General features: G+C 29.5%; 1 protein-coding gene across 1 annotated transcript; it reads right to left on the reverse strand.

Annotated features, from left to right (window-relative positions):
* Positions 1 to 1215: 1215 nt before the first annotated feature.
* On the reverse strand, positions 1216 to 18817 carry LOC133821091 (uncharacterized). Its single transcript, XM_062253593.1, has 8 exons — positions 18806 to 18817; positions 18633 to 18719; positions 18123 to 18210; positions 7492 to 7682; positions 7148 to 7173; positions 5621 to 5705; positions 5453 to 5514; positions 1216 to 1365 (listed from the first exon to the last, which is right to left on the reverse strand). The coding sequence occupies exons 1-7, from the start codon at positions 18815 to 18817 to the stop codon at positions 5473 to 5475; spliced, it is 531 nt and encodes a 176-aa protein (XP_062109577.1). The 3' UTR covers positions 1216 to 1365; positions 5453 to 5472.
* Positions 18818 to 19549: the final 732 nt, after the last annotated feature.

Below are 19549 nucleotides of genomic sequence, written 5' to 3' on the forward strand. Positions count from 1 at the left end.
GTTTTCCATTTTTACGCCGCCTCTCCTCTAGATCTTTTCCAATAGCTGCGCCACGACCCTTTCTCTTAGTTGGGATTCCTATATTTTTTTTAATTAATAATACATAGAATATTAGTATATACATGATAAACATATGTAAGTAAATAAAATAACAAAAAAATTACCTGAGTCGCATGTAGTCGGGATCCGGTGGAGGATCACCGCCAGCGTCTCCACCGTGAGCTCTAGCCACATCTGCTGACATCTACTAACACGAAAGTAATTTAACCTATCTATTTTAATATTTAATTATTATTTATAATTAATTTATTGAGTATTATTTCAATTGATTAGGTAATTTGAAACATGCTATTTGGAAACGAATTTTTTATTTCTCAATATGTATAATACATTGAACACTAGATACAAAACTAAGTAGAATAGTCACTATCCTCACTAATTACATCAACATCTATCGGGCACACATCATCAGTATTATCATCACTAAGGTCGACAATTAATTCATCCTCATCTTCTGCTTCTTCTACACTGTCTGCCATATCATCTTCATTGTCATTAATAAATCCATCATCTTCTTGAACAACTAAAGAAGGTCGATGGGACGTGTTGACTTGAGTCGCTGGTACATCAGATTGCTGAACAACCAACTCTCCGAGATCCACAGTCAAAACAAAATTCGATGAGTTGGTGTCATGTACAACATCAACATCAGCAATCATATCTGAAGCATCTGGAAAGTCCCAAACTTGCCGATGATTCACTTCTTAGACAACTTTCCAATCTCGTCCTCTAACGAGATCATCGATGTAGAATACTTGTTTTGCTTGACTAGCTAGTATGAACGGTTCATCTTTATACCATTCACCGCTAACATTGATACTAGTAATATTATTTACAGTGATGGTTTTCTTTTTTTTCGGATCTGTATTGAACCATTTACATCGAAATAATACCACCGAATAAGAACCAGTAAAAGACAGCTGGAGTATTTCTTCAAGTTGCCTGTAATAGTTAAAACCTTCTGTTCCAGCAACACACACTCCATTTTTTTGTGTAATTCGATTCTGATCTCGATTGTATGAGACAAATCAAACTCCGTTCACTATACATGCTTGGTAGGAGTAAGCTAATAGATCTGACCCAGATGCTAAAGCTAGTAATTCATCAGCATGCTCTAATGACCCAAGCTGGTGCAAGTCATATATCTAATAATAAAGAAATATATTAGAATGAGAATGTAATTTGTAGTATGCAATTTTCTAAGTACAAGTTACCTTCTTATGAAACCATGAACGAAACTCTTTCTTATGTATCAATTTATGATTGGCAGCCATATCTCTTTGTTGCACCTCAGTTAGGTGTTCCCTGTTAATTAATTAACAATGTCAATATTGTTAATTAAGGAGTAGATTGAACAAAGAATAAAATGAATATTAATTATGTACTAACTCTAAATACACTTTAGTTTCTGGAGAATTATCCAATATGAACCACTTAGCTTTATTTCGAGTATTTTCATCGAGGGGCACGGGAATTCCCTTACTAAGAGGACGACATTGAGATTCAAACACTGTGAGGTGTCGATTCACATACGGTGCATCTTCGTTACGATCAGGCTGATTAAATTTTGTTTCCACACCTTTGAAATACATTGAACAAAATGTCAAAACCTCATCTGCAACATATCATTCTGCTATAGATCCTTCAGGACGAGCTTTATTCCTGACATAGTTTTTTAATTTTTTCATGTATCTTTCAAAAGGATACATCCACCTCATAAATACAGGTCCTCCCAATATTGCTTCAGCAGGCAAGTGCAAAACCAGATGGATCATTATGTCAAAGAATGCTGGAGGGAAAATCAACTCCATCTTGCATAAAATAACAATCAAGTCATCCTTAGCTTTCTCCATATCAGAAACATTCAGTGTCCTAGAGCACAATTGTTTGAAGAAATTACACAATTCAGTGATGGTAGTTGATATAGATTCTGGTAAAAACTTGCGAACACCTACTGCAAGTAATCGTTGCATTATCACATGACAATCATGGGACTTTAACCCAACAATGTTTGAGTCATTGTCTGTGACTTTTTTCTTTAGATTAGAACAAAAACCATCGGGCAACTTCACTCCTTTCAAAAATTGACAGAAATCTCGCCTCTGTTCAAAAGTGAACACGTATGGAGCATGCGGTTTCATTAACCTTTTATTGGCATCCTCGTAAATCCACAACGATTTCCTAACCCCCATATTCTTTAAATCATGTCTTGCATTAGTGGTGTCCTTAGATTTATCATTATCTAACAAAGTCCCAAGAATGCTGTCGCACACATTCTTCTCAACATGCATCACATCTAGGTTGTGTTTTAACTGATTTGAACTCCAGTAATCAAGTTCATAGAAAATACTTTTTTTCCTCCAATTACTTTCCCCTGCACCTCGCTTGCGCTTCACCCCCCCCCCCCCAAATCTGTCATGTTTACCAGACACTTGAAGCGGTAAAGCATTGACTTGATCTAAAACTTGTTGACAAGTAAATTGTTGTGGAGGATTTCTTTTCTCAACTTTGCCATCAAATTCTTTGTCCCTTCTATACTTATGATTACTCCTCAAGAATCGCCTATGACCGACATACGATGTCTTACCAATCACTCAAATGGAAGTGGTGTCTTCATTGCACGTTGGACATGCTTTATACCCTTGCCCGCTCCAACCAGACAAGCTACTACGAGCAGGGAAATCATTAATTGTCCACAGAAGGGCTGCACGCATCTTGAACAATTCATTCCTTGTGCCATCTCTTGTGTCGACCCCGTTAATCCACAATTGTCTTAACTCATCCACCAAAGGTCTTAGAAATACATCCATGTCTTTACCCGGTGGTTTTGGCCCAGGAATAAGCAGAGTTAGCATAAAATACTCTTCCTTCATGCATAGCCAAGGGGGGAGATTGTAGTTCGTCAAAATCACAGGCCACATGCTATATGATAAGCTCATGTTGCCAAAAGGATTAAACCCATCAGCAGCCAAGCCTAGACGAACATTTCTAGGATCTTTTGCAAAATCAGGATGGGTGGCATCAAAGTCTTTCCATGCAGACCCGTCAACCGGATGACGCATCACCCCATCTTCTATTGATCTCCCAGTATGATGCCATAACATGTCATTAGCTGTATGTCTTGAACTGTACATTCGCTTTAATCTGGGAGTCAACAGAAAGTAACGCATCACCTTGTGTGGAACCTTTTTCCCCTTCTTCTTTTCATTGACCCATCGGCTACTCCCACACACATGACATGAATCTTTGCTTGCATGCTCATTATAAAATAAGGAACAATCATATTTACACACATGGATTGATTGCTATCCCAACCCTAACTTACTCAGCTTCTTTTTCGCCTCATAGTGTGTTGGGGGAATTTTATTATCTTTCGGAAATGCAAATTTTGGTAACTTCAACAATTCATCGAAAGAGTTATTTGGCCACTTCCCTCTAACTTTCAAATGCATCAACTTCGCCAAAAAGTTTAAGGATGATATCCAATCACAACCCGGATACAACTCAGCTTCAATCTCGTCGAACAACTCGTCATAATACTGTCCCATTCGACTGCCAGACACACCATCTGCTTCCTCTGCATTTGTCGGTAAGAGGAAATCATCAACGACGTCAACCATCTCGTCTACATCTTCATTCTCCTCAACTACCTCATTGGCAACACTAGCTTCCACCTCGCCGTGGTAAACCCACTTTTGATAACTCTGTTGAAAACCCTTGTCAAAGACATGAGCCTCCACTGTATCTATAGTTTGTAGTTTAACATTCAGGCACCTCACACACGGGCATAAAATTCTCCCGTCGCAGTCTACGTGTTCTTTTGCCATTCTCAAGAAGGCTTGGAGACCGTTCCAATAAGCATCACAGTTACACTTCCATAATGCCGTCCAACTCTTATCGATCGGCATCTACGATAGAAGAATAAACAATAATTAAAACTTATTGACTATGTGTGTGTGCCCTAATCCACATTTTCACTCCACTTCTATAAGGGTAAAGAACCTATCCCATTCAGATTTGTAATATACATATAATTTAATCTACACTCTTAAAATTGTTTCGTTTATGTAAAAAATTCGGCAGCACCTCCCTATAGTTCTCATAAGTGGGCAAACTAAAATTAAGTTTGCCCACTTACGAGAACAAATAAGGAGACACATATTGAAATCTCTATTAATGAAACAATAAAATGAGCACTAGATCAAATTATAGGTACACAACAAATCCAAACTATCCATGCGGACACATACCGTCCTGGATAATTCGGAGAAGCATATTTAAGAGTTCTTACTGACTCAGCTTCACCGAACGGGTCTAAGGCTTTTCGTGATTGAAAATAATTAATAAAACATTATCACTAGGTGATAATATATAAAACGTCTATCCAATCTTTGGTGATCAAATTTTATCACCAAAGAAAAGCAACAAATAAAGAAATATTTTTTAACACTAGATGTTTTATGATCTCTTATAAAATCTTATGATATTAAATTATAATTTTGTAATTTATTTTGAAATTATTTATCTAACTTTTAATTTATTTTTAAATTACTAAATTTGTTAATATTAAATTAAATTATAATTTTTTAATTCATTTATCTAAAATTTTAATTTATTTTGAAATTATTTATCTAATTTTTTAATTACTAATTTAATATTAAATAAAATTATAATTTTTTAATTCATTTATCTAAATTTGTAATTTATTTTGAAATTATTTATCTAACTTTTAATTTATTTTTTAATTACTAAATTTGTTAATATTAAATAAAATTATAATTTTTTAATTCATTTATCTAAATTTGTAATTTATTTTGAAATTATTTATCTAACTTTTAATTTATTTTTAAATTACTAAATTTTTTAATATTAAATTAAATTATAATTTTTTAATTTATTTTGAAATTATTTATCTAACTTTTAATTTATTTTTAAATTATATATCTAATTATTTAATTTATTTTTAAATTACTAAATTTGTTTATATTAAATTATAATTTTTCACTTTATTTTAAAATTATTAAATTGTTAATATTAAATTAAATTATTTATGTAATATTTTAATTTATTCTTTAATTTATTTTGTTAATTCTAAGTATTTAATGTCTAATTTATTATATTATTATTTATTTAGTCCTCTAACTCTACCAAAATTTTGACAGCATAACATTTCTGTTATAACATATCCCAAAAATTTAAAACCCTACAAAAAACACTCAGAAAATTCCCAGAACATTCACAATATACATATTATTAATCAAATTTAAATACTAACACATACTACAATTTTATACACATATATAAATATATCACTAAACACATCTCACTTTGTACACACATTCACATATTAATTATATTAATTAAACCAATAACATAATTAAAAAATAAATACCTTGATGCCACAAAATTATATTATACTAGTGACCGAATTTCCAAGAGATACTCCTTCAATTTCTACACAAAATCAACCCAAATAATTAAATTAAAACAAAATTAAATCAACTTAATATATATATATATAAAAGCAATTATATATATTCTGAGTTGGGTTTCAGCTTACCTGGACTTCGGCGTCTGAGAGATCGGAGAGCAGACCGAGAGTGAGGGTGAGGTGAGGGTGCGACGACAGAGAGATCGAGAGTACTCTATACATAAATAAGAATATAACTCTCAAAAACATCAATAATGTCTAAAAGCAAAAAAAATCAAAATCCAATTTCTTTTAACAAAAAGTCACTTATTTTCACTAACTATATTTAATTAACCACTCACTTATTTATTCCACTCACTTATTTTCTTTAGAAGGTTCACTTTTTCTTCCTCTGATTGATCTTCTGGACAGCTCTAGAATACTATTAACTCCTATACGACTTCCCAGTGTGATACTCTTGTCATGAAAAAAAGAACCTGTGGACTGAAAATCAACCAAAAACCCTTATTTTTAGTAATTAAAAAGGTATCAATTTGGATAAGTTCATTCATTCTATCCAAATTTTAGTTCAAAAAAACACTCTGGATTAGTAAGTTATGAGATCATTATGTACTGTTAATACTTCTTATAATTGTAGTAGCTTTTTCTTTCTTCTTTCCACAAGTGAATTATTTAGACCAGAAAATGCTCATTCATGCACATGCTGATCAGGGTGCACATTCTCTACTTTATTTCATCAGTAATGTCACAACATTATTTGGGCATCTTATACAATTACCAAGCATTACAATGTTCTGACAACAAAAAAATAGGAGGTTTATGAAAGAAAAAAAAGCTCCTTTGCCGAATTTAACGTAAGGTGTGTGTGCAACACTGAAAAGGTCAGTATGTGATAGCTTTGATTATTGAACAAAGCTTAACAAGACACCAAATCTAATACTATACTATGGTCTGGTGTTCACAACTTGCTTATTAAGAAGATATATATTTATATATATTGTGTATGTATACACACATGCCCATACACATATAAGCATTATTCTAGTCACATGGAGTGTGGGAAATAGTGGAGTCCAGTCCTATCATTTATAATCTCAAGGCACACTTACTATATCTTTATATACATACATATATATATATACTAGAATAGATCAGCAAATTATGTAAGCAAAGAGAAATAACATGCAAATAATCAAAGTAAGAACCTCTTTTATATCACTTATGGTCAATGCAATGCGCACCTCTTTATTTCACTTATGCTCAATACAAAATATAATGTAAAGATAAATACATACATACAACAATATTTCTGCTATGCCAACAACAAGACTAAGAACATAATATAAAAATCTATTTCAGGTTTCCAATCTGCAAGTTTTACATAAAGAAACTTATAGAAAACCCAAATATATAAAAATAGACACAAACCCAGAATATTTTTAGAGTGAAATGAGACCCAAAAAAAATCATAATTATCTGCATAATAATATGTAAGAACTCAATCTCCAATAATAGAAAAAAATATCCAATCACAAATTCATTCCCAAAACTTTTATATACAATCTAATAATCTTACATAATTTTTAGTAAATTTAGATCTATTCAATAAAATCAAAGCCAAAAAAAAAACAACATATACATTTTTATATATATTACCTCATATAAAGAGAGGGCGGCGGGACCTGCAAGGAAAAAATCAAAACATTTTCAACAAAAAAGAAAAGAATAAAACAAAACAAATATAAATGAGAAAGAGAGCAGAGGAAAACTATATATATATGTGTGTGTATCACCTGAAATAGAGAGCGCGACAGGAGATGCAAGAGAAGGGGGAAAATTAAAACTTTTTCAACAAACCAAATAAATCTATATATATATATTTATATGTATAGGAAAAAGCTATTCAGGTGAGGATATATACGAGAAAGACGCTGAGAGTGAGAGAGAGGAGCCGTGGGTCACATAAGAACAAATAAAATAAAAACAGTTGTGGATCTTACCTCATTTGAGAGAGCGGAGGAGAGAGTGAGAACTGGAAGACATAGAGGCGAAGGGGGAAAATTTGAGAGGGAGGAAGATTTGGAAGAGAGAGAGGCTAGAGGCGGCAAGGTTCTGAGGAGTAGAGAAAATATGAGGGAAAAAAAGGGGTTTTGACAAAAAATATTTGGCAAAAGGCACGTATATTTGGTGCCTCTCCAAAAAAGCGCATAACGACGAATTTGTCATGCTATTTTTTTTTTATAAAAATGAAATTACAAATAATTTATTAATTTATTTATATTTTAAAAAATATAATATATGTAACATTAATTAATAAATATAGATATGTATATGTATATGAATGGATCATAGAGAGAGAAAGTCAACCAAATGAACAAATCTGAGCACAACAACGCAAATGCATATTCAAATTTGGCTGAGAAATTCAAAATTCCATAATATTTGGCTGCCTAGTTTACCTCAGAGAAAGCGGAAGAGACTGTGTGATCGCTTGGTTCTTACAGAAGCTGAGTTCGGTGGGGTCGTTAGGGAGAGAAAGCCGAGAGCTGAGTTCTTGCAGAGGCTGAGTTCAGTGGGGTCGAACGGATCTAGAAGGCTGAGTGTGAGAGAGGGAGACTTACAGAGGAGAGACTTACGGAGAGAAGGTTGGGGTTTGGGGTTTGGGGTCTGAGAGGATATAGTGAGACCCAATTTTCGTTTGGTGTCTGGAGGATTTGGGGTTTGGGGTATATAGGATATTACAGTGGGAAAAACACATTTTGGGGGGTTTTTTTATTTGGCTTGCAGGGAAATAGTATTATTAATAAAATTTTATTTAAAAAAACTTCTTTTATTAAATATATAATAACTAATTAAATTAATAATTAAAAAAATTAGACAATTAATGAAAAATTATTTTTTAACTAATAATTACTCTATGTTGCAAATTAATAATTAATACTATTTTATAAATATATTTGTATAATATAACATTTTTAAATTATTTTCAATATTTAACCAATAAATAGAACAACTCATTTTCAATATTACACTAATTTTATAAAATATGATAAAGAATAATGTAGTTAAATTACATTTAAGTATATTATTCTTTATATCATAGCTAATTTAAATTTTAATATAAAAATTATTAATTATAAATACAAAAATTAATAATATGGAAAATTTAGAAACAAAAAAAATATAGTTTTAAAATTTTTTAATAAATACATAATTTTTATAAATATATATTTACATAATTTAGTTTTTTTTTTAAATTAAATTATTCATTTAACAAAAGTAAAACTTTTTAAATTCAATCTATTCTCCATTTCTAAATTTTAATGTCACTTATTAATCATTCCAAGAAATAATACATAATTTGAGACATAAACCCATCTATTATCTCATTATATAATTAAATTTTAATTTTAATATAAAAAATTATTATAAATACAAAAGTTAATAATATGAAAAATTTCGAAAAAACAATTAGTTTTAAAAGTTTTTAATAAATATACATAATTTTCATAAATATATATTTAAAAAATTTTAGTTTATTTTTTAAATTAAATTATTTATTAATTATATTTTTAGATTTTTTTATTTGAATTTCGACGACATTTTATAAGAGATGTTTACATAAATATGGGAAAAATATAAATAGTTTCTAAATTTATGGGAAAAAAAATAATTGTACAAAATATGGTAAGTTTTGGAAAAAAAGTTTAAAATATGGTAAATAAATTACCATAAACTTAATTCTCTTATCTCCTCACCATCTCTGTCTCTTCTTCTCATTCCTTTCTTTCTCCTCTCCCATTTCTTCCTCATTTCATATTTTCTTTCTCACGATCTCTCCTCAGATTTCTTCCGGCGATGTTACCTTCGCCGCTGCCTCCGACGACGGCGACGACGAACTGGTTTTTCTTCTTCTTCTTCTTCTTCTTCTTTCTTTCTTTCTTTCTTTCTTTTTTTTCTTCTTCTTCTTTCTTTCTTCTTATTCTTCTTCTTCTTATTTGGTCTTTCTTATTCTTCTTTTTCTTTCTTCAAATCTAGTTTTATTCTTTTTCTTCTTTTTCACATCTGATTTTGAACTTCATATTTTATTTTTCTGGGGTTTTTTTTTTTAAATCTGTTTAAGTAACCAAGTACTTGACTTCAAATTTGATTTTTCTGGGCTTTTTTTTCTAAATCTATTTAAGTAACCAGGTACTTGACTTCATATTTGATTTGATTTAAGAAATGTACTGAAAAAAAAGTTGACTGCTATTATTTAATGTAGACTAGAGTAGTATAAGAAACTAGGTAGTTGAATATTTTATGGTACTTTTAACATATGAAAGCTTAGGTTAGGTGATTAGTTTTTTTGGTTGAAAATGGCAAAAGTTGTCAAAAGGTTTTTCCCTGTGATGTTTAGATCAATTGGATATAGCTTTAGCAGCCAAACGTTCATCAAATAAGGTTCTAACATAAATATTTATGTGTTTATTAATTATTTAAAGAAATAGAACTAGAATGTTTGCTCAAAAAATGTATCGATAGGTTTACAAAATTTATTCATAATACAAGTACAAGAAATAAAAAAACAAGCAAACAAAACTTTTGATTTTTCTGGGTTTTTTTTTTCCAAATCTGTTTAAGTAACCAGGTACCATGATGTCTGATTCATTTTATTCATATCAGATTTTTTTTAGACCTAGGTGTAACCAGTTACAATAGCGATTAATTTAGATTCTTTTGTTTAGATTTGATTTTGTTTTCACACCTGACTAAGCAACCAGGTACCATAGCAATTGGTTCTTTTTTTTAGATTTGATTTTTTTTTCTTAAGTTTTTTTTTTCGAATTGTAAATAATATTATATTTTAAAAAAAATACAATATAAGGTAATTAATAAATAATAATTAGTATACTTAAAAAAAACATATCAAGAAAATAGCATGGTAGGTCGATTTATAAAACCGACCTACTAAGTACCTACTAAGTTGCATAATAGGTCGGTTCTATCATTGATGATTTCTTGTCATAACATAAATTTTTTATGACTATATGTCGTTTTTAATCTTAACAAATAATTATTTGTGACTGAAAGTATTATACAGTAACAATTTGTCCTTGAGCAAAAATATATTTAGTCACAATAAATTATTATTTTTGTTGCTAATACTTTTAGCTACGGACTTTTAAATATATTTTTAGTCACAAATTTTATTGTAATCATGGAAACAATATTATTTATAGTTAAATCTTGGATCTGAATTTTTTTCTTCCAAAATATGTAAGATCCTATCACAATTACTTTATTACAACGATAAAAGTAGTAATTAGTTACAACTTTTTCTTAGTTCAAGAGTAGTAGCTGGTTACGATTTTGAAACCAAAAGAAAAAAGTTTTCCCAAACTTGTAACCTGTTACCAGTTTTAAACTTGTAATTGTTACCAGTTTTAAACTTGTAACTGTTACCAGTTTTAAACTTGAAAAAGTTGTAACCGGTAATAATTTATCTCATTGCTGGTTACCTGAATAAAATTTTGAAAAAAAGGACAATTTCATATTCAAATTCTCAACTCATAAATCAATTGTTGGTCTCAATTTTTTTAATAGAATTGTAGATCGACTAATATTGATCTTGAGTAGCATAAAATCAATCGAAATTGTGAATGAAAGTTTACAATATGTGGGAATGTGGAAAATTTTGAAACTTAATTGCCAACAAATAAGAGTATAAATCCTGTAAATTTTTTGGTAGAAAAAGATAGTGATCGAGGTAGAATGACATATGAAATTATATTATTACATTAATTATCTCTTTAATTAAAATTTTAAGATGGCATATATGTAAGTTTCACTATAAATAATATTGTTTCCATGATTACAATAAAAATTGTGACTAAAAATATATTTAAAAGTCCGTAGCTAAAAGTATTAGCAACAAAAATAATAATTTATTATGACTACATATATTTTTGCTCAAGGACAAATTGTTACTGTATAATACTTTCAGTCACAAATAATTATTTGTTAAGATTAAAAACGACATATAGTCATAAAATATTTATGTTATGACAAGAAATCATCAATGATAATTTATGTTATGCATGGTAGGTCGGTTCCTTAAAAACCGACCTGCCATGCTTCTCTTTGACTAACATGATAGGTCGGTTCCCTGAATACCGACTTATGAACATATATTAAGTCGGTTTCTGCAGAACTGACCTACCATGACCGATGCCTGATGTCCAGATTGTAGTAGTGATTGGCCGCGGCCAACATGATCTCCTGGTCGCGGCCTCCGCGCGAACATGACCCAGAATATGACCCGTGGCCGCGGCCGTGCGACAAATTTTTCTTTAAAATTTAAATTTTAAATGTAATTATTGGGGGCTATAAAAGGGATTAGGGTTAACTTTTATCATAACTTTGGATTGCGATTTTTAGAGGCTAGAGCAGCAGAGGAGGAGGAAAAAACATCATCATCTATATTCTTCAATCTAGTTTTTCATTCTTCTCAAAACACTTTTATTTTCATTGAATATTTATGTTTATGAATATGAAATATGATTATGGAGTAGTTTTCTTTATAGTTAAGGGTTATTTCAAAACCCTAGACATGATATCTTGAATGCATTGATGAATTTTTTTTTTTATTCCCTTATATTAAATTGCTTCTATTTTTCTATTTGAATGTCATGGATCTTGTAAAATCTTGTTTAGATGGCCATTCTATAATAATTTTAACAAATGGCAAAAATTTCAAAACATCAAGGGCGACTCATACCAATATTAGAGGCGACTAATGATGTGTCGCCCCTGATTCTAGAATATTAGGGGCGACATATAGTCGCCCCTAATCATTTTCACAAGTAGCAAACATTCAAAACATCAGGGGCGACTCATACCAATATCAGGGGCGACTACTGATGTGTCGCCCCTGATTCTAGAATATTAGGGGCGACATATAGTCGCCCTTAATAATTTTAACAAATGGCAAAAATTTCAAAACATCAGGGGCAACTCATACCAATATTAGAGGCGACTAATGATGTGTCGCCCCTGATTCTAGAATATTAGGGGCGACATATAGTCGCCCCTAATAATTTTCACAAGTGGCAAACATTCAAAACATCGGGGGCGACTCATACCAATATCAGGGGCGACTAATCATGTGTCGCCCCTGATACTAGAATATTAGTCGCCCCTAATAATTTTCACAAATGGTAAAAATTTCAAAATATCAGGGGCGACTCATACCAATATCAGGGGCGACTAATGATGTGTCGCCCCTGATACTAGAATATTAGGGGCGACCTATAGTCGCCCCTAATAATTTTCACAAATGGCAAAAATTTCAAAATATCAGGGGCGACTCATACCAATATCAGGGGCGACTAATGATGTGTCGCCCCTGATTCTAGAATATTATGGGCGACATATAGTCGCCCCTAATAATTTTCACAAGTGGCAAAAATTTCAAAACATCAGGGGCGACTCATACCAATATCAGGGGCGACTAATCATGTGTCGCCCCTGATACTAGAATATTAGGGGCGACCTATAGTCGCCCCTAATAATTTTCACAAATGGCAAAAATTTCAAAATATCAGGGGCGACTCATACCAATATCAGGGGCGACTAATGATGTGTCGCCCCTGATTCTAGAATATTAGGGGCGACATATAGTCGCCCCTAATAATTTTCACAAGTGGCAGAAATTTCAAAACATCAGGGGCGACTCATACCAATATCAGGGGCGACTAATCATGTGTCGCCCCTGATACTAGAATATTAGGGGCGACATGTCGCCCCTAATAATTTTCACAAATGGCGAAAATCTCTCAACATCAGGGGCGACTTATACCAATATCAGGAGCGACTAATGATGTGTCGCGCCTGATTTTTAGAATATTAGGGGCGACATATAGTCACCCCTAATAGAGTTGCATCTAAAACCAATATTTCTTGTAGTGTCAATGAAATAAAAGTGAAACAAAAAAATGCAGAAAGTAATGGAAACAAAAATAGGATGTATAGCATATACATATAGAGTCATATATTTAAACTCAAAAACTGGAGAACTTGCCGTGGGAAAAAAATGTGTTCTTCAAAGCCTAGAAAAAAATAGCTTAATAAATAAATTGGCAGTACAGTTGCATATGTACATATAAATAAAATAGTAAGACAGTTGGCAATAGTATAGTAATTGATTAAATGAAGAAAGAAATGATAATAATATTTTTATAAAAGAAATAGCTACTGTAAAAGAAATGAAATAAAAAATAATTGGTTTAATTAAATGATAATAATATTTATATAAAAGAAATAGCTATTGTAAATATAAAAAAAAAAATTGAGTAAGTTATATAACAACACGTTAAAAAAAAAGAGTAATTAACAAAAAATCAATAAACTCAAATATTGTAATAATATATATTATATTATATTATATATATCCTTGAGTTAAAAAAATAAAGGAAACAAAAATGGAATTGGTTACAAATACATGTACACGTGTATGTACATATCAACAAAAATAGAATAAGATAATGCACTAGTAAAGTAAGACATATAAACAAAAATAATAAGAGTGGTGGTTGTAGTAAAAGTAATTAATTATATGAATAAAGAAAAAAAGGAAATAAAAAATTGGATAAAAAGTAACGAAGTAACAAACGGCAATTGAGTGTTAAGTTTTATTAGAGAAATTATTAAATGATTTGTCACAAAATCATTGGTGGATACACAATAGTACACAAATTTTAGACAGACGATCCTCATCAGCACGGTGGACCCATTTTATTAACAATAATTTTTTTTTTTCCAAAACTTATATGTTTAAGAATACACACATAAATATACATGCACAGAAATATACTAGATACAAGCAACGTGCAACATTCAATATGCATGTTTGCTTAGTTTTATTTATAGAATTTATTAATTATTTTTATTAAATTTATATTAATGTCATATAAATTTAAATAAATATCATAATTTAATTAAATAATTTATTTATTTATGTTTAAGTTTATGTTTCTTCTAGTTTTTGAATTTGGAATTGATAACAAGAAATTATATATTATATGTTTAATGTAATATTAAATATTATATGTGGATTTTAAATTTAAGTTTTTTGCTAGTTTTTTTTAAAAACAATTTTTTGCTAATTGAAAGTAGATTATATTATATGTTTAATATGATATTATTCTAATAAGTGAGTTTAAATTTAATTAAATTTTATTTAATTTATAAAATGTATGATTTTATTATTTTTAAATAATTATCATCGTAAAATATCTCAAAAATATCTTAATTTAATTTGTTTAATTATTTATTATTTTTAAATAATTATCATTGTAAAATATCTAAAAAATATTCTATTTTAATTTATTTAATTATTTATTATTTGTAAATAATTATCATTGTAAAATATCTCAAAAGTATCATATTTTAATTTTTTAATTATTCATTTTATTTTATTTAAGTTTTACTGTTTACAAACTACCATTAAATATAAGAATATTCTGTTAAATATAAGAATATTCCATTAAAGTTAACATTAAAAAAATTAAAAACCGTTAAAACCAAGAATTTCCATTATCTACACACTTATTATGTAGAAGAGATATATACACAACTATATATTACATGCACATGTATACAATTATTTAAGGACATAATTATTTGCCTCTTGAAGTCTAAATAGCGATCTTCCTATCCAACACTTTGAGTAATCAGACCACGATCTTCCGAAGTATTCTCTATACCTTAAGATGTGGGTGGGCATATAAGGAACAAAGGTTTGAAATTTAGAAATCACAACTTAATCTCAATACATGAGTACTTAGATTATGAATTGAGAAAGGTTGGAATAATAAGAGAAGAAGATGAGAATTTCTTGTCTCACAATTTTCTAAATCTCTTTTGAATCACTATCTCTCTTGTTCTCCTTTTCACCACATAATATATATATATATATATATTTATATATATATATATGAGGGCACTCTTAATGGTCACTACCCATTAATGATTACTTTAATAATAACTATTAAATTAAGATCAATGATCCATATTTATAGTTGTTAATCAATATTTCTAAAAATAAATTTTGATTTTTAAATTTTTGGAAATGCTACCTCATTACATGGAGGTCACATATTTATTAAATTAAAGAATTCAAAAAATATTATTTAAGCATTATATATGAAAATTCGAAATTAATGTAAAAAAATCTTTACATATTGGTGACTTGCTATACCAAGTCACTATATTGTCATATCATCATAATTGTTAGTACTCATCAATGGGTAGTAACCATTGCGAAGTCTTCCATATATCTAGGTTGTACATTACATCATTATTCATAATAATAATAATAATAATAATAAATTTAGGTAATGTCTAACTTACCAAAATTTGAAAAAAAAATATTTTCAAATTATTAACTAAATAAATAAAAATATGAAAAAACCAATATTGATCCTTTATCAATACCATACGGATGTATGGCACAGTCCTTGGACTATGTTATGCGTGTGGCACTATTCCCATTCATGGAATATTACATTTTTTCTATTTTTTATTTATTTAAATAAATCAATCCAATAAAATATGGTATCATCTTTTAAGGAAAATATCACAACCATAATTCAAAATTCAAATTAATGATTATCATTATCATCATCTTTTATAAATCAATAAATCAAAACTATTTTGACTTACAATTTTTATTTTCTCTCACTCAAATATTATGATTAATTTCAAAAATTATTTAATTTATTATTATATATATTTCGAAAAAATAATTTTTAAATAAATAAATAAATATATTTTCAAATTTTAATAATTAATTCTAAATTAATTATTCAAACTCAATTATCATATAATTGTATACTTGACCCGAAGAATAACATTCTTCTCAAATTTCCAAATTACAATTTTATCCTTGTATCAACCCTTACCTTAATATCACTACAAGAAAAAACAGTATTCATAACACTTAAAAACTGCTAACCGGGAGTATTAATAATGCTTCTGAAAATGCTAACATAGCCCCTGTTATTAAAAGTCTTGTCTTTTCTATTAGATTATTCGAATGTTATGCTCGATGTTATCTTAAACTATTCAATAACACATTTTTAGTTGCTATAATATTCAAATAATAACATTTAGTTAGAGTATTTGGCTATAAATTTGAAGTTTAATCTTATACTTTTTGCATAACACTTTTCAACAGTTGCATTTGATTATTTTGATAACATTTTTAGTTTGTTATATTATATAAATCATAACGATTTGTTACGCTTATAATATGTTTTTAAATCATAACATATAGTAATAAAATTTTAAATTTTATTTTGATAAGTATACTTGTATGGTTTTTTTTAATTAAAAGATTTTCATTATTGTATTTTGATAAAAAAAAATCAAAATTAATCATAAAATGTAATTCTCAATAGATTGATAAACCATAAGTATTACATTAAACAATAACTAATTCAAACCATGAATGTGTCTACTTCATGAGATCTTAGTTCTAACTTAAGTTTGAAAGCATAACATAATAAAGTTTTTATAATCTTGAACAATTTTTACTTCAAAAATGAAAAATAGAAACATTACAAGATACACAAAAGTAAACCATGTATGAAACTTGCTCCATCCTTCAATTCATCATCCTTTGTGCACTTGTCTTTGTTGTGAGTCCATTTGCTTAGCTACAACAAAATTTAAATAATTAATGCTTCAACTTAAAGTTATAGTAAACTAAAAGAGTACATAAATAAAGTTAATTACCTAATTATAACTTTATCAGTTGGCCATGCAATTATACTACCTATAGCATCTTCTATAGTACACATAACTGTTGAAGGCCTCCGCAGAAATGCATCATTCTTTCTCACAAGATCTATCCCCACTTTCATAGCACTAGGCCCAAGAGGAACATGGTGAACCTCATCCTTTGGGTCACTTAAGATAAAATAACCTTCTGCAATAATTTCTCCAGATCCAATCCAATCTAATATTTTGCATTTGGAGCCAAATGTGTGGTTCTTGACACTCTAACAATATATCAATAAAACAAATTCAGCAGCAGTAAATGATTTTATATTGAATATTATATGTTATAGATTTTATCATTTTCATATAATTAGTATCATAATTACCTGAGTAGAATGAACATGAGAATTTGATTGAACATTGACATTTGATTGCTCCTCACTCTAAGTAGATGTATTCTATTTATATGTAAGAGAGAAAGACATGAATTCAACATCAAAATTAAAAAAAAAAATACAAAAGTAAAGACTAACCAAAAATTAAACATCAATCTTAGTTCTTATTGCAATCCAACCACATGAAAATATAATTTCAGCATCAAAATACTTACTTGATTTTTCATTAAAGAAACAATAAGTTGCTCCATGTGTTGTATTTTGTCTTTCAAATATTTGCATTGACCTTCTATCATCATCAGATGGTCATCTCTTTCTGACATAATTTGCAACTTTGACCGAGTAACTCCTCTTCCAAAAGCTCTCATGTATGTATTTTTTTCCGGACCAAGGACTTTTGTGAGGATGTCTTCATTAACACTTGTAGTTGAAGACATAGCAGGATCTTTCTTATATTCTTCAAACTAATATACCCTCACAATCATCTCTAACATATTGTTCACCTTCCACTACATTATATAACCTAGATTCAGTAACTTCAGACATTATAGGCATGAATTCCTGCTCATCATAATTTTTCATGTCATAAAAAGCTCTAGGGGGTGCCCAAATCACCACATACCAATTGGAAGAATCATGTTCTCTTGAGTAGAAGACCTATTTAACTTGTGAGGCTAAAATAAAAGGGTCTCTACCAACAAACCATTGACTTTGGTGTAGATGAACTAAAGTAAGACTATCCTCCACCCTAACACCGCTAGGGACATTTGCCCAATCACATTTGAAAATTGGAATCTGAACTATATAGTAATCTAACAAGATTATCTCCCTTATAACCCCATAGTATGAAACCAAATTAGGAACTTGAGTACATCTTTGGCACCAGATCTACACATAGTTGTTGCTTCAATTGAGACACCACTATTCTATGTGGACTTCTCAATGTCATGTATATGGAATCTTTGACCATTGATAATATATACAGTGTAAGAAGCAGCATGTTTTCTGGGTCCATATGCTAGCCATTTCAACAAATCAGTTTCATCACAAGTTGAGGAATGCATAGGAACCTATAAAAATAATAGTATGACATTGTTAATTTTCTGAATGATATTTAAAACAACTGATATGAACCAGTTAGTTTGCATTAATTTACCTTTTCCTTCATCCATGTTGAAAAAGTTTGTATATGTTTCTTTCAACGTAATCCACTATTTCTCTCATATATTTTGTTTGTTTTTTTCAACTCCTCTAGGTGAATCCTAATTTATAGGACCAATGAGTTAGTATTACTACATTTTTAATATAAAAAAATAATAATTTCTAATATCACTCACTTACTCTAGAAAAGGCTCCACAACAGATGTATTTAACAGAATGTATCGATGTGCAATTTCTAACAACTCATCTGACAATATAATTTCTTTCCTCCTAGAAATTGGACGAACTTCAAGTATCACATCATTTGACCACTCTTCATTTTGACCTTCTTTTGTGTTTAGTTCAATTGAATGGTCAGTGAATTCATTACAAAAGCTCACACACTCATCTACAAGATAACACTCTGCAATACAACCTTCAGGCATTGCTCGATATTTGACATAATCTTTCAATATCTTTATGCATCTATTAATCACACAATTTCTCAACATTAATAGAATGTCCAAATAAACTAATAAGAATAAACAAAACAATTAATTTTTAGTGATTCACCTCTCAAATGGATACATCCATCGAAATTGGACTGGTCCACATGGTCGTGCTTCTCGTCCAATATGAACCACTAAGTGAACCATGACATCAAAAAATGATGGTGGAAAGAATCTCTCTAGTAAGCATAAAGTTTCAATAACATCATTTTCTAATGTCATTATGCTTTCTCTATTAAGAACACGTTGAC

This window comes from Humulus lupulus, chromosome 1 (genome assembly GCF_963169125.1).
Source record: "Humulus lupulus chromosome 1, drHumLupu1.1, whole genome shotgun sequence".
Taxonomy (NCBI): domain Eukaryota; kingdom Viridiplantae; phylum Streptophyta; class Magnoliopsida; order Rosales; family Cannabaceae; genus Humulus; species Humulus lupulus.

Bases quoted from the DNA above. Each gene is read 5' to 3' on its own strand.
- LOC133821091 (XM_062253593.1), bottom strand. The intron at 7,683-18,122 runs GTATATTAGTTT...TTTTTTGGAGAG, and splicing joins TGTTAGAGATGATTGTGAGG to GCACCAAATATACGTGCCTT. The intron at 5,706-7,147 runs GTAATATATATA...ATTTATGTATAG, and splicing joins CCGCCCTCTCTTTATATGAG to AGTACTCTCGATCTCTCTGT.